The following is a 17,207-nucleotide window of genomic DNA, read 5'->3' on the forward strand; positions in this document are numbered from 1 at the left end:
GGAAAAAAAATACACCCTACAATAAAAATAGATCAAGCCTTTATTTTATTAATTTGATTTATTGTAATACACATTGATTCTACAGGATATGTGACAGCTACGATTGTTGTGTTTTGGCTTCACTGAAGGCTGTTAAAATATCACCATGAACAACATGACTCATCTTCCACGTAACACTGTGTCTGGATGTTGTCCTGTCTCCACTGAGTCTTTGTAAATGTGATAATACCTGAGTAAACATTTGTAATACAGCCATGAGCTGGCAGCCAGACACCTGACACCTGACACCTGACAAATTGTGATTTACCTGATTTACAGTACCATAGGTGTTTTTTTTTTTATTCTGGATTAAACGTGTATAGAGGAACATGTGAAAGGATTGTCAAGTGCATCGAGGAAGTCCTATTTGGGTGCGCCTGCCATTTCGATTACAGATTGCATGCTTTACAATGGATTTATCTGCAGCCAATGACTTCAAGGTTGACTTTAGTCTCCCACATACGCACTATTTTGTTACCATCATAAACGTCATTTATGGCCTGTGCTTGGTTTGAGTGAATTGCTTTCTCAGTGTCACGTTCAGACTACAGAATTTACACATTACTTTCTGGATTTATAAAGATTAAACAGTGTGTGTTTGATTTTTCATTTTAGTTTTTTAATGCTGAGTTGATTATTCGTGTTCATGTGACCTACCTGCCAGAAAGCCTAATGCATGCACTTGTGTGGCCTTCTGTCTTGGTGTGGGCTGCAATGTTTGTATGGGGTCAACCATGCCAGCCGGATGAGTTTGATTGTCTGACAGGTTGTTTGCCAGAGAAGTATGTATGTGACTTCAGTCAAGATTGTTCAGATGGCAGTGACGAGAGAGACTGTAAGTATTAAAGCTCACTACTATCATATATCTTTGGGCTAAATGCTTTTAAATCGTCTTTATTGGCTTCACTCTTTATGTCTTTATGTGGTCTGGTATTTAAGAAGTTCATCATAATTTGTATAAATGTTAGAATTGGCTAACCTCTAACCTAATAAAAGCGCTATTTAACTATTGTAATCAGTATTTCACCATGTTTCATCTATTTTAATTCTGCCTAGGGATGTAAAAACTGGCATGTCAGTTTATTATTAATCTCAATGATTCTTTTGGGATTATCTAACAACATTTATTACTTATATCATATCATATCATATCATATCATATTATATTATATTATATTATATTATATTATATTATATTATATTATATTATATTATATTATATTATATTATATTATATTATATTATATTAGAATCTCGTGTTTTTCAACTATGTCGAAATATAATCTTTGTTCTCTGAATTGCTGATAACGTTCAATGTTTTCTAACATACTGTAAGTTATGGATTGTGTGTAATACTGTATATAATTTTACATTATTCCAGTATTATCTTATTGACAGGACAATATGCTTTTATATTAAATAAGTGAGTTGTATTGCATAAACACCTCAGTTGATAGAACAGAAAAAGAGCATGGCAAATGACATATACTTGAGGAAGACAACACAGAGCAGTTTTTTTTATATCGTATTCAAAGCCTCAGTGTCTATTGTAAAGGATAACCAAATTTGACTTATGTTTATGCTACCTCATAAGTGTCTTCTGAACTATTTTAATGAGGAGTAAGCTGTGAGTTTTGGACCAATTTCTAATAAATGAAGATGGGACATTATCTGGGCCATGGTGCTGTTAGACGTTAGCATCCATACACATGCATTTTCATTAAGAGCAAGCTTTTACTGTCAGCCTACAGTTTTGTTACTGAACATGAAAACAATATTTTTGTCCAAACCAATAAAATCTATAATCTTTCTTTATTCAGACTATTTTATCTTTGTCTCTTAAAATTTTATTTGCCACGAGAAATCCTTTGTGGGTTTTTTTCCATAAAGTGGAACACTCTCCCAGGTTCTGTTTTCAAAATCATAAAGTAATATGTGATGCAACATTTGCTGCAATATACACACACTTTCCATTTTTTCTTTTTGCTATGTACATTATACATGTAAACCATCTGTTAAGTAAAATCTTCAACTTTGAACTTTTTGCTTTGCAGTCTTTTAATCTTTTAATCTCAACCTTAGTGAGCATTTTATACAGCAGTCCATTGTGTCCATCAGCTTCGAGCTGGCTTTTATTCATTAGCACCAGTTATGTGTAAAAGTTAGTGCTCCTTCTTTTAATTCAGTTTTTTTTTTTTTATGGAAAAAACATTATAAAAATCATCTAATCGTAGGGAGTCTTAATGTTAGGCAAATACAACCTCTGGTGAAAAACAACTTAAATTTCTTTTACTGTGCCATTATTTAGCCAAAATGAAGCCAATTATCCAGGCAGTACTAAATACCCCCATGATTTAATAGCCTGTAGTTTTACCTTAAGCAACAATAATTAGTAGTAATCATTTTCTTTACAACATTGCTTCAATTCATTGAGGTTTTTGGGCATTCTCTTATGCCCAGTTCTGTTAAGGTCCTGCCACAGCATTTCAATTTCATAACCCAATCTAGACCAAGCTGCAGCTGTCAGACTGATAGCCTCCCATTTGCTTTTAGAAAACTCTGGTTTACAGAGGAGTTTGGTGACTCTAAGATGCTCAGTTCCTATGGCTGCAAAAAAAAAGCTCAAATCATCACCCGTCCACCACCATTGTTACATGGTTGACAATGGGTAAATACACTGAAATGCTGTTTGTTTTTCCCCCAAACATGGCACTGGGCATTAAGGCCAAACAACTCCATTTTTTCTGTCCACAAGACATTGCTCCAGAAGTCTTGTGCTTTCTTCAGTCCTGCAAACCTCAGTCCTGCTTCTATGTTCTTTTAAGACAGAAGAGACTCTTTGGGCAACCCTTCCAGTCAAAACATACTTGTTCAGTCTTCTTTTAATTGTGCTGTCATGGCCTGTGGGGTTTGAGATGTAGCAATAACACTATGTTATTGTATTGGTGATGGAGATTTAGCTATTGCAGTTTTTTTTCTAAGCATTGCGTGGTTTGACTTTGAGGTAAATGAGCTGGGACATCCACCCCTAGGATGATGAGCAACTGTCTTGATTGTTTGAACTTCAAATGGTCTTAGAATCCTTTTCAGATTGATGTGCAGCAACAATTGCTTCTCTAAGGCCATTGCTTATGTCTTTCCCTCTTGGCATTGTTTTAACACACACCTGAATGCTCCAAACCAACAAACTGCCCAAACTTTTGCTTTTATAGAGATCTGCACACCTACTGATGATGAGTTAATCAAGGGCTGATGATTATCAGCACCTGACTGTAACCTCCCCTTTTAAATCCTGTGGAAGCGGTAAGGGGGTACTTAAGTCTATCCACATTCTATTTTTTTATTTTTTTGCTTCATTTTGGTTAAAATAAATAATGGCACTGTAAAAAAAAGATTTATGTTGCTGTTTCTCTGAGGTTGTATTTGCCTAATACTGTACTAAAACCCACTACACATAGAATTAAAAGAGGGGCACTAACATTTACACATGACTGTCACTATCTAAGTTTTTCTATTATTATCTCCATGGGAACTTGCAATGATTCATAAGAGGCATTTACCTCTCATTCTTCCTACATGAATATCAGTGTATTCCATAATTAGGGAAATTTCTGTCTTTCGTCTACAGCAACATTGTAGTGGGGACAAAGTGTATTAAAGTATACATTAAAGCATTTTAAACAGGTATGACATTGTGCCTAGTAACTCGATAAAACAAAAATCCTATCTAGTTACATTACAGCATTCTCTTTGATGACGGAATGAATATGAATAAATACCTGTTAAAGGAATCCTGAGTTGCATTTTTGTTTATTATAAATCAGCTTTATCTCATATTTTATACTGAACTTCATATTGTTTTGATATTGCCTTACAAACAAAATCTGATTGGTTGTATGCAATGTTCCCTCTAATTTTTCATGTGTCTGAGCAAACACAAAAACTCCCTGATCGGTCGCTTGGACCACTGTGAGCAACATCAGACGTGTGCACTGTGGTCACGGCAGCATCGCATCTATGCAAGTCTCATGGTTTATTAAAAGAATCAAATTTCAGCATTTAAATTTCTGTTAGAATACTTTTATTATTGGAAGTATAAATATTTAATTTTAACTATGGCAAAACAGGACCTGTTAACCAAACCAGGCCAACTATAAACTCCCAATTTTGAAAACACACTGAATATTTTAATTATAATTATTATTATATTATTTTTTTCTATTTGTACATATTCTGACAGCCATTCCATCTTAAAAGATTTGCATTTCTTTTTTACTTTGGCTTGGTGAGGGGATGTGCCACTGCCGGTTCGTTTTGCCATTCTTATAAAGGGTCAATATAAGCAGCACTTCGCATCGTCCACACCGCTTTGCTAGCTAAAACACCTGTGGCTGCACATAAGAACGCTGCCATAGCCTGTCAACGTTGATTGGCTGCGTAAATACGTACTGTATTTGAATCGCATCATTGGCTGGAGCAGTCACTCACTGACTCACACTGCAAAATAGCACAGAATGAATTGTTATGTGTTTATTTTATTTTCAATTCAGGTTGGATTTTTTTGGTGTGCCGTTGAATTTTTTTGTGCGCGGAGACCGTGTCAGCAGTGCGCAATTGCGCATGCGCGCAGCTTAGAGGGAACAGTGGTTGTATGTAATGTAACCAAAAAAAAGTTTTTAACACTGATAGTGGAGCAACACAATTCATCAACATGAATTTCAACGTCCTGAAAATGCTATGCACTGTGGCATCCCAATGTGCAGGTGAAATTGATTACGATTCAGAAAGGTTACTGTGTGCAACTTGTGTTAATAATGCTAAGATTGATAACATCTGATGAAGCAATAAACCTCTAAAGCTTGCTAGAACTTTTTCAGAAGTGAGTTATTAGCCTTTGGCTACACCCCAAACATCACTGACAGAGGCATGAAGGCTGTTATGAAGCAACCTATTAATACTCTACATCCTAAACCCTAGATCTGGGGTGTTGACCAGTGGAGTCCCATATGGCCCCTCTTTGTGAGATTTTGTAAGCTGCTGAACTGAACTTGGTGTCAAAACTTAAAAATGCCTTTTTTGCTACTCATCACATCTAAAAATAAATAAGTAAAAGAATGGGAGAACTGCATGCTCTTGTATTGATGCTTATGGCCCCAGGTTGCATGATTTGATTTGTAAAACTGATTGATCTTACACCATTTTATGAACACAACAAACCAGGAGAGCATTCTTTTGCACCTGATATCCAACCTGTGGTAATATTTATACAATTTAGTTCCCTTCTCCAAGCAAGAGATTGGTTCACTGCATGATGGATGTCGTCACCACGGCTTATACACAGATTGAACAATCAGCGCACACCCTTGAAGTGAATTTGGAAGCCAAACTTAAAAATGCCTTTTTACTAGACCCATCACTTCTACAAAAAAGTGGGAGAACTGCATGCTCTGTTATTGATGATCATGGCCCAAGGTTGCATGACTCGGTTTGTAAAACTGATTGATCTTGCAGCATTTAATGAATACAAACCAAGAGAGCATTATTTTGGGCATGAAAGCTGACCTGGAATTCTATTCTATACACTTTTAAGATCCCTTTTCTAAGCAGATATCGGCCCACTGCATGATGAGTGTCATCACCATGGCTTATACAATATATAAGCTGGACAATCAGCCCATACCCTTGTATGCCACTCTAGCAAGAGTACCTCCACTGTATTGAATTTATTTAGTGTCATGCCATTTCAGGAACATCCTGGCAGCAATAATTTGGCATCAGCACATACCTTTCTAAAAAGTTAAGCTGATGCCACCCAGGGGCCTGAGTGTCCCAGTCATCACCGGTCATCTTTCTGATAAGTCCTAAGGTGTGTTTTCTAATGAGGTGAAAAGGAATACTATTACATATGCAAGTGTAATATTTAATATGTGTAACATACTTCCTGGTCAAAAAAAGTTGCACACTCTAATATTTTGTTGGATTGCCTTTAGCCTGATTAATCTACATGTGCACATTACAGCATTTATTTCCATCCAGAGTGGCATTGATTTTTGGCTGAGATCTTGTTTTGATGGTTGGAGAGTTAAACCACTTTGTAAAGACTTCTCTAGAACATCCCAAAGACTGATAAAATATTTTAAAGGAGTTCTTGCTACATATTAATGTGTGAAAATGATTCATCATGCTTTCAGAAACACTCTTTAACCAATTGAGCCTGATGAATATTGGCATTGCCATCCTGGAATATGCCAGTGCCATCAGGGAGGAAAAAAAAACCATTGATTTAATGACTTGGTCATTCAGTACATTCAAATCATCAGCCACATAATGTTGCTACGCGAAAACATGACCAACTTGAGCAAAACCCCATCATAACACTGCGTTCAGTGGGGCACTATTCATGATGGGTACATTATTTTATGTACTTCTCTTTTTATATTGATTCACCCATCACTCTGGATTAGGGTCACTCTGGACTCACCTTGACTACATGACCACTTTAAACCACATGACCTATTTCCATTGCTCCAATGTCCAGTCTTTATGCTTCCTAGCAAACTGAAGCCTTTTTTAAACTTCAATAACAAACTTTTATCATTAAGCATTATTTTTTTTATGACCACACAGATTTTCTTTTTCCCAATCTTGTGAATTCTGGTTACATTGTCCATGAAAATCTGCCTTACTTTCACTAATAAACATAATAGTGATCTTCAAACCACCACATCTTTCAATTCATCTTCCAACCACATTCCTTCTATGACATTGATGATTCAACACTATCTATCTATCTATCTATCTATCTATCTATCTATCTATCTATCTATCTATCTATCTATCTATCTATCTATCTATCTATCTATCTATCTATCTATCTATCTATCTATCTATCTATCTATCTATCTATCTATCTATCTATCTATCTATCTATCTAATATGTGTTAGACAGTTCTTAACCCAATTACAAACATATTAGCCATCTCCTTAGTTGTTTTCTTTTTTTGATGCAGGCAAATAAGTTGACCCTTCCTAAACACAGTAACATCTTATGTCCTCCATACTGTATGGTTGTTTAAAAAATTTGAAGCTACTTTCTGCCTCAGTTAAGGTTAAAACAATTTTTGCAGCTGAAACGTATTAATTACTGCATTAAATATCCAGTTAAAGTATTTGTTTATTTAAATTCAAATGTTGACTTTATTTGGCCATACAGGGTATGACCCATAAGAAAAATACTTTTGATGTATTGTCTAGGTTGGCATATACTGTAAGTATGTGGCTAGTCACAAGGAGAGTTTACTTTAAGCCAAATGAAAAGGGATAAAAATATATTGTATTTTTTCTAGGACTTTTTCAAAAAATATTGTCACAGTCTATGCCAAAGCACAGCAACAGATCCAAATATCTACAAAAAGCATTCAGTATTTATGGTTAGAAAGTCTTTGATGTACAGTAAATATATCTAAAGTCATTATTTCTGTCGATTAATTATGGGGAAATGTTTGTAAGGAACTTAATTGTTTTCCCTATCACTGAGAAATTCAAGTCATAATAATTGAATCATCTATGGCTGGACATCCAAGAGTCATGCCCTTGTTATACAGTAAGTATAGATTTAAGTAACATTAATTGACTAATGGTTTGGTAATAATTATTCCGGTTTTATATTGTTTAAGGTACTCACTCAAAAAGATGTGATTTTGAAGATGGGCTTTGTGATCTAAAAACACCAGATCCGAATAAATCGTGGATACGAGGTTCATGTCTAACCGATCCTGGACCTCTGTTAGACCACACAGGCAACCCTGCAGGTATGTGTACTTTATACAGACACCAAACAAAAATAATAAATCTGTTTATATATTATTGTTGTTATCAATGGCATCAAATGGAATGCATTTGTGCACATTTATTGCAATATATTAAATACACAAAAATGATAGGGATACAGTGGGTCCGGAAAGTATTCAGACCCCCTTAAATTTTTCACTCTTTGTTATATTGCAGCCATTTGCTAAAATCATTTAAGTTCATTTTTTTTCATTAATATACACACAGCACCCCATATTGACAGAAAAACAGATTTGTTGACATTTTTGCAGATTTATTAAAAAGTAAGAAAAATTGAAATATCACATGGTCCTAAGTATTCAGATCCTTTGCTCAATATATAGTAGAAGCACCCTTTTGATCTAATACAGCCATGAGTCTTTTTGTGAAACATGCAACAAGTTTTTCTTACCTGGATTTGGGGACCCTCGGCCATTCCTCCTTGCAGATCCTCCCCAGTTCTGTCAGGATGGATGGTAAACATTAGTGGACAGACATTTTTAGGTCTCTCCAAAGATGCTCAATTGGGCTTAAGTCAGGGCTCTGGCTGGGCCATTTAAGAATAGTCACAGAATTGTTCTTCTTTGCCACTTCTTTGTTATTTTAGCTGTGTGCTTAGGGTCATTGTCTTGTTGGAAGTAAACCTTCATCCCAGTCTAAAGTCCTGAGCACTCTGACGAAGGTTTTCTTCCAGGATATCCCTGTACTTGGCCGCATTCATCTTTCCCTCGATTGCAACCAGTCGTCCTGCCCCTGCAGCTGAAAAACACAAACCACAGCATGATGCTGCCACCACCATGCTTCACTGTTGGGACTGTATTGGACAGGTAATGAGCAGTGCCTGAATGTCTCCACACATACCGCTTAGAATTAAGGCCAAAAAGTTCTATCTTGGTCTTATCAGACCAGAGAATCTGTTTTTTAATGTCTTGCACTGAGAAGAGGCTTCCATCGGGCCACTCTGCTATAAAGCCGCGACTGGCGGAGGGCTGCAGTAATGGTTGACTTTTTAAAACTTTCTCCCATCTCCCGACTGCATCTCTGTTGCCCCAAACGTCTTCTATTTAAGGATTGTGGAGGCCACTGTGCTCTTAGGAACCAGCAGAAATGTGCTGCAGAAATGTTTTTGTAATCTTGGGTAGATCTTTGCCTTGCCACAATTCTGTCTCTGAGCTCTTCAGGCAGTTTCTTTGACCTTATGATTCTCATTTGCTCTGACATGCATTGTGAGCTGTAAGGTCTTATATAGACAGGCGTGTGGCTTTTCTAATCAAGTCCAATCAGTTTTATCAAACACAGCTGGACTCAAATGAAAGTGTAGAAACATCTCAAGGATGATCAGAAAAAATGGACAGCACCTGAGTTAAATATATGAGTGTCACAGCAAAGCGTCTGAATACTTAAGCCCATGTAATACTTCAGTTTTTCTTTTTTAATAAATCTGCAAAAATGTCAACAATTCAGTTTTTTCTGTCAATAAGGGGTGCTGTGTCTACATTAATGAATAAAAAATGAACTTAAATTATTTTAGCAAATGGCTGCAATGTAACAAAGAGCAAAAATTTTAAACGGGTCTGCATACTTTCCGTACTCACTGTATTTAAGGTATATCAAAGAAAGCATTGTATTTGTGTTCCCTTATTTTACTCAGGACACTACTTGTTTTTACGCTCTGAAACTGGAGAGACAGCCATTGCAGACTTATCCAGTTTATCTTTCCTGCCCTCAGAGTCTTGCACGGTACTGTTTATTGCATGGTTTAATAATTCCACTTTTAGACTAGAACATTATTACAGTTTTAATTATTAGAACTTGTCTTTCATGTAACTGCTGGATTATGAGCTTCAAAGTTTGGAAATGTATAAGAGGTTAATCTGTTTGACATATTAGATAAGTCAATTAAACAGACTTGAAGAGGCCAAGTGAACATATTGATGTTGAAGAAATCATTTCTTATTAATGGATAAATGAATGTACAAATTCATATTTCTTGTGCAATGAGTTTGATCACGGACTCGGGTAACTACTTGAGTGTGGTTTCATATCTTGTTTTTATGGGTTTCCTCCACCTTCTCTGGTTTTTTCCTACTTTTGAAAACATGCACTAGGCTGATTAGTTACATTGAGTTGCAGATAGCTGTAAATGATTATGTGTGTGTGTTGCCCTGCAACAGACTTGAACTTTGACCATGACCAGGATTCACCTTGGTCAAAACACTTATTGAAGGTTAATGACTAAATGAAAAATGGCGATAGCAGTACTGGAGAATTTCCTATCACAGTATTTACTAATCCATATCCAATCCAAACAGGATAGCTCTTTAAAAAACATTTAACCAATTATCTATCTGTTATAGTTTTGTTATATTAACAATTCACATCAATTTCATATCTGTTTCTTTAAAAATAAACATGTTCTAATTTAAGTGTTTTTGTTCTTTGTATCCCACAGGTCACTTTCTACTATCACATTGGTCAGGTGAATGGTGACTTACAGGTTCTGGTTAAATCAGAACTTTCAGAAGAAAAAAGACAAATCTGGGTTCAGACCAGCCTGATTTCTGAGCCAATCACAAAGCCCTGGATAAAAACATCAGTAACATTCAGACACAGTCAGGGGTTTCAGGTATATATATATATAAAGTATGGTAGAAATTCATGTTCACAAAGCTCGCTAATAACTTACTAAACGACACTTATGATTATTGCTTATTGCTTACATAGCTCTTAAGCTCTTAGAATCTATTAAGTAAGTGTATGGAACACTCAATTTTCTATTATGTAATATGTTGATACAGTAGGCAGCACGGTGGTGTAGTGATTAGCACTGTCGCTTTGCACCTCCAGGGTCTGGGTTTGATTCCCGCCCAGACTCTATTCCCGTCTCTGTGTGCATGGAGTTTGCGTGCTCTACCCGTGCTTGGTGGGTTTCCTCCGGGTACTCTGGTTTCCTCCCACAGTCCAAAGACATGCAGATTAAGCTAATTCACGTTCCCAAGTTGCCCGTAGTGTGTGAATGAGTGAGTGTATGTGTGTGGTATGTGGCATCCTGTCCAGGGTGTACCCCACCTCGTTCCCTAAGCCTCCTGGGAAAGGCTCCAGGCCCCCTGCGACCCTGAATACAGGATAAAGTGGTATAGATGATGAGTGAGTGATATGTTGATGATCGCTTAGTGGTTAACACTGTGGCTTTGCACCTCCAGGGTCGAGGTTTGTTTCCTGCCTTGAGTCTGTGTGCATAGAGTTTGTATGTTCCCCCTGTGTTTGGTTGGTTTCCTCCAGAAACCCCAGTTTCCTCCCATAAAAGTCCAAAGACATGGTTAGGTTAATTGGCATTTCCAAACTTGCTGTAGTGTGTGAATAAGTGTGTGGGTGTGTGTTCTATGATGGATTGGCACCCAATCCATTGTGTACCGTGCCTCAAGCCCAAAGTCTCCTGGGAAAAGGTGGAAGTTAATTTTACTGGAGCATAAAAATGTGAATAGTGTGTACAAAGCAGAATGAATGAATGACTGACTATAGATAGATAGATAGATAGATAGATAGATAGATAGATAGATAGATAGATAGATAGATAGATAGATAGATAGATAGATTGATTGATTGATTGATTGATTGATTGATTGATTGACCAGTAAGACCTGTTTTATGGACTGGAGTTATGAAGACATGTTTAAATCCTTATCAGACACAATCTACCTTACAAGATTAATGACTGTGTAAGGCTTAACAATTTTCTTCTTGCTGTTGATTAGGAAATTAGAAATTAAATGGTAAAAAAGTGTTCACCTTTCATTATTTGGCAAATAACATTAAGTTTTTTACCATTAAATTACCTGACAGGTAATATTTCATGGACTGGTGTTTGGCAACAGTGATCCTAATGAAGTTATTGCGTTTGATGACTTGTCATTCAGCCCAGGCTGTGTATTGGCTGGTAACACACACACGTACACACACACACACACACACACACGCACACACACACACACACACACACACACGGCATAATAACCTGATAACTCTCTTGATAATTATCAGACTTTTAAATTTAATGAGAATTACAGAATTAATGAGAATTGTAGGTAGACTTAACATAAGGAACAAAAGCTGACACTGTGCCTTTTGATGAGATTTTTATCAGTTCTCTGACAAAATTGGAGTTCACAAGTTAATTTACTGTATATTGTAGATTATATCTAGATTTAATATAAAATTATTAGAAAGTTGAATGTAAATTACAAAATACTGCAGAAATGGGGAAAAGGGGAAGGACGTGAATGACATGTTTCATCTGCAAAAAGCCACATTTAAATGTTGCTGATTGTGCAAATTAAAAAGAGGAGAAATAAAGATGACTGACATTTTTAATCTGTCTCAGTTATGGCAAGTTGTAATTTTAGTTCAGCTTTTATAGCTTACTTTTCCCCCTGTGCTGCCACAATGAAATATGTTCTCATGAGCATGGGCTCGGTTTTATTTGTCCATCAATAACTGCACTACATCTGTCAGCCTTAATGTTATCTACTGTATTTATAAAAATTAGGAAAATTACAGTTTCAGGATATTAAGAAGGACATTAAGAACCACAATGCATTAGCTACTACTATGATACTGATGGACTGGCATGATAGACAATTAATTTGCTTGCTTAATAATTGCATAATTATTTCATTGCGATCTTGACAATATAAATATAAAACATTACACTGTATATGCATAAGACAAATTAAGCTATTTCATATACACAATTTTCCAATACAAATGATCATTAATCTAGATTTTCTCTGCTGTAGTCATAACCTTCTTCTTCTTCTTCTTTGTCTTTCGGCTGTTCCCTTTCAGGGGTCGCCACAGCGAATCATCTGCCTCCATCTAACCCTGTCCTCTGCATCCTCTTCTCTCACATCAACTAACTTCATGTCCTCTCTCACTGCATCTATAAATCTCCTCTTTGGTCTTCCTCTAGACCTCCTGCCTGGCAGTTCAAACATCAGCATCCTTCTACTGATATATTCACCATCTCCTCTGAACATGTCCAAACCACCTCAATCTGGCCTCTCTGACTTTATCTCCAAAACATCTAACATGGGTTGTCCCTCTGATGAACTCACTCTTGATCCTATCCATCCTTGTCACTCCCAAAGAGAACCTCAACATCTTCAGCTCTGCTAGCTCCAACTCTGCCTCCTGTCTTTTCTTCAGTTCTCTAAGCCGTAGAGCATCGCTGGTCTCACCACTGTCCTGTACACCTTTCCTTTCATTCTCGCTAATACTTTTTTTTATCACACAACACATCTTAAACTTTTCTCCACCAAATTCCTACCTGCCTGTACCCGCCTCTTCACCTCCTTTCCACACTCTTCGTTGCTTTGGACCGTTGACCCTAAGTACTTAAAGTCCTGCATCCTTCTTTACCTCTGCTTCCTGTATCCTCACTGTTCCTCTTGGGTTCCTCTCATTCACACACATGTATTCCGTCTTACTGCGGGTAAACTTCATTCCTCTGCTTTCCAGAGCATACCTCCACCCCTCCAAATTTTCTTCCACCTGTTTCCTGCTTTCGCTACAAAGCACAATGTCATCTGCAAACATCATAGTCCATGGAGACTCCTGTCTAACCTCATCTGTCATCCTGTCCATCACCAGAGCAAACAAAAAGGGGCTTAGAGCCGATCCTTGATGCAGACCCACCTCCACCTTGAACTCTTCTGTCACACCTACAGCACATCTCACCACTGTCTTACAGTTCTCTGCTGTAGTCATAACCATTTCACCATAATATCCTAAGAGGTTGACAATTTAACTAAATCATTTTAAATACTTTCTATGCAATTTATATTTCTAAAGTACATAATATACTGTATGCATGTGCTACAGAAAGTGCCAGCAAAACATCAATATTGCATTTTAAATATACAGTACAGGAGCAGTCAAAAGTTTGGATACAGGTAAAAAATATTTAGAAACATTTTACTTCTAGAACAATGCTGGATTCTATTAAAACTATAACATAACACAACTACAATGACAACAACAGCTGTTATATTAAAGACCTGAAGGTCAGCTGTTGTGGAACAATTCTCGCAAGAACAGTATTGTCAAGTGCAAAACCCACCAAGACACATCTCAATATCAACTGTTCAAGGGAGATGATTGCATCTTTATAACTAAATTTCATAATTATATTACCTATACCAAAAAAAAATTGGACTAATATATTGCATTCTATGTGCTAAATTACAGATGAAAGACATGTATCCTATGAAAGTCCTTCTCATTTTGACTGTGGGGGAGGTGTACATGTGGACCCAAAGCAAGTGTGTGACTTTACTCCAGACTGTCCTAATGGAGAAGATGAAGCCAACTGTCGTGAGTATTTAATATTGTATACAGTAGTATGAACTGAAATGCAGTAGCTTCAATAAGTGAATATTAATCTACAGTAATACCATATAAGCTTGGATGACATGATGATGTTGGTATGGTGGATCAGTGGTTAGCACTGTGACCTCTCACTTCCACTGTTGGGGTTTTAAATCTTGCCTCCGATAAAAACCGCTGAACATTTTGGATAGGAATATTTGCCTAGATCAGCACTATTAACCATACAGTATACAGAACCTGTAAAGCATTAGTGTATTCCTTTTATCATACCTTTAACTTCCTTCACATAGATTTAAACCTAAGCCTGAGTTTAAGGATTTACAATATTTGTGTGTTCTCCAGCTGCACAGTGTGATTTTGAGGCAGATGCGTGTGGCTGGCATGAATTCGTGCCTGGTGATGGATTTGACTGGGTCAGAAGCTCACCTCACACCATGTCCACAGACCAACAAATCAAAGTACCTTTAAGAGATCACTCTACCAACACAAGCACTGGTAAGTGTGTCTGTCTGTCTGTGTCTGTATGTGTGTGTGCGTGTGTGTGTGTGCGTGCATGCACATAAATCACGTCCCAGTTGTAAGGTTCCTGGTGGGATTTCTCTGGGTACCCTGGTTTTCTCCCACAGTCCAAAGACATGCAGGTTAGGCCAGTTAGGCGTTTCCAAATTGCGTGTGAGTGTGTGCTTACCTCCTGCACTGTCAGCCGCCAATCTTTGTAGATTGTCAAAATTTACAGGCCTCCCAGAAGGTGGATCACCCATCAACCATCTTAAAAGTGTTTGTACCACAATTTTCAATGTCCAATCAAAACATATTTTTTTAAAAATAGAAAGATAGATAGATAGATAGATAGATAGATAGATAGATAGATAGATAGATAGATAGATAGATAGATCGATAGAATACCCTGTGTTAAAATTTATTTTAGAGATGCAACTGTGTAAAAACAATAATTGAAAGGTCAGTACTTTAATTATAGCCTAAAATTAGAGTTATCCAGCATTGCTTTCATAATATAAATCATGTTTAGTAATACTGCATATTAATTAATAAAACTAAATGTTAACTACTGAATTATTACAATTATTAATATGGCCTATGCTCGGCACTAAAAACAGCTTGGGATGCAGTTATATCTTCCAATAAATCATGCCATAGTGTACACTTTTTCTGTCCTTCTTATCACAGCTATCCATCAACCATTTCCACTTTCTATTGTTCTGACATACATTACTTCAGTTTGAATTTTTTTTTCAGGTCACTTTCTTCTAGTCCTGAAGAACAGTAGCAGTTTTTCTCAGTGTGCTTTACTCCGGAGTCCCACCTTCCAGCAGGCTGGGCCGGATTGTAAACTTACCTTCTGGTAAGAGGAAAGTCACATATTTTCCATCATTTATAAACATACAAAAAGTTTAGTACTATAAAGTTTTTGATATTTTGACCATAGGCATTACACCGCTGGTATATCTGTGGGAGCAGCAAACATGTACCTGCAAATCCAAGACGTGGACAACATAACTGTTCTGTGGCGCACACTTTACCATCAGGGCTACTTTTGGCAGCCAGTGACTGTGCAGCTTGGCCGCCAAACAAAGCCCTTCAACATCTTATTGTCCAAACTGAGCCTGGGTGTATATGATGGAATCTCCGCGCTGGACGACATCACTTTCCACAACTGCTCACTGCCACTGCCCATGGATAAATGCCCCACCCCTGACTACTTTCACTGTGGGCGGAGCCAAGCATGTGTGGACCACCTCAAGCTCTGTGACCTTGTTGATGACTGCGGAGACGGAACAGATGAGGAAAACTGCTGTAAATTTTTATTTTGATATTGCAAGAGATTTATAATAGAAATTTATAATATAATAGAGTATAAGAAATGTGCATTGCTAATAGATAGTGATAGAGTGAGTATGTTGTACAGTCTATATATTTTTGTGTGTTGCTCTCACCTTTGCTTCCTTTTCCAGCCTCTGAGTTGATGTGCAATTTTGAGGATGGCTTATGCAACTGGACTCAGGATAAAGAAGACATTTTTGATTGGACCTGGAATAAGGGGCCCACTCCCACTCCCAACACCGGCCCCTTTAAAGACCACACATGGTCCAGTGTGAGTGGGCATTACCTCTTTATCGAGTCCTCTGCCCCGCAGCAATTCAAAGACACTGCTGTACTTATCAGTAGACCTTTTAACCCCACTCTCAGCAAAGGAGAAATCCCGCGGGCAACCTGTGTCTTCCGTTTCCACTATCACATGCTTGGCCAGTATATATTCCGATTAGCTGTCTACATACGCAACTATGACAGTGGGCGTGGCCAAATGCTGTGGGTTCGTCATGGTGACCAGGGCAACCTATGGCACAGAAAGACTCTGTACATCAACAGTGCACGGCCCTTCCAGGTGAAATCTCATCTCGTTCCAAATTCTTTTACTCTGCATGGCATTAGATAATAAATAAATGCATGCTGCATGGTTGAAATATTGTAAATAACATCATTCTTATATATCATATTTATTTAATTCCCTTAACATTGACTTATTTTACTGAATTACCTTCATGATCAAAATGCTTCTCATGCTCTTACCTCCCCAGATTCATAAAAGAAGGCACAGAACACCTCAAATACAAACACACACTCACACTGTCACACACAGTCCTGTCCTTTACCTGATAACTGTAATTAGATGTTCTCTAAAGCAGCATAACCTTGGCAACATCTCCTATCAGCAATATTGTGGTCTCTGCCCCGAAGCTGTAAAACATTCACAAGTAGATCATTAAACACAAACACATACTCGTTCACGCTCTCTCTCTCTCTCACTCACACACACACACAAACACACACACATGCGCACACACTATACTTACATTGATTCTTTAAAAGACATCTAAAACATCTCTCATTTCCACTTATTAAGGCCAGACACTCCTCATTTCATTCTTGTG

General features: G+C 37.3%; 1 protein-coding gene across 1 annotated transcript in view; it reads left to right on the forward strand.

Annotated features, from left to right (window-relative positions):
• The first annotated feature begins 550 nt into the window (after positions 1-550).
• malrd1 (MAM and LDL receptor class A domain containing 1) overlaps positions 551-17,207 on the forward strand; it is a 76,759-nt gene continuing 60,102 nt past the window's right edge. Inside the window, exons 1-10 of the mRNA XM_053503736.1 lie at positions 551-874; positions 7,716-7,850; positions 9,521-9,609; positions 10,322-10,495; positions 11,713-11,806; positions 14,116-14,241; positions 14,599-14,751; positions 15,514-15,619; positions 15,704-16,071; positions 16,230-16,660. Coding sequence (XP_053359711.1) covers positions 712-874; positions 7,716-7,850; positions 9,521-9,609; positions 10,322-10,495; positions 11,713-11,806; positions 14,116-14,241; positions 14,599-14,751; positions 15,514-15,619; positions 15,704-16,071; positions 16,230-16,660 — 1,839 coding nt within the window. The 5' untranslated portion in view covers positions 551-711. The remainder of the gene's footprint in view (positions 875-7,715; positions 7,851-9,520; positions 9,610-10,321; positions 10,496-11,712; positions 11,807-14,115; positions 14,242-14,598; positions 14,752-15,513; positions 15,620-15,703; positions 16,072-16,229; positions 16,661-17,207) is intronic.

Source organism: Clarias gariepinus, chromosome 1 (genome assembly GCF_024256425.1).
Source record: "Clarias gariepinus isolate MV-2021 ecotype Netherlands chromosome 1, CGAR_prim_01v2, whole genome shotgun sequence".
Lineage (NCBI taxonomy): Eukaryota > Metazoa > Chordata > Actinopteri > Siluriformes > Clariidae > Clarias > Clarias gariepinus.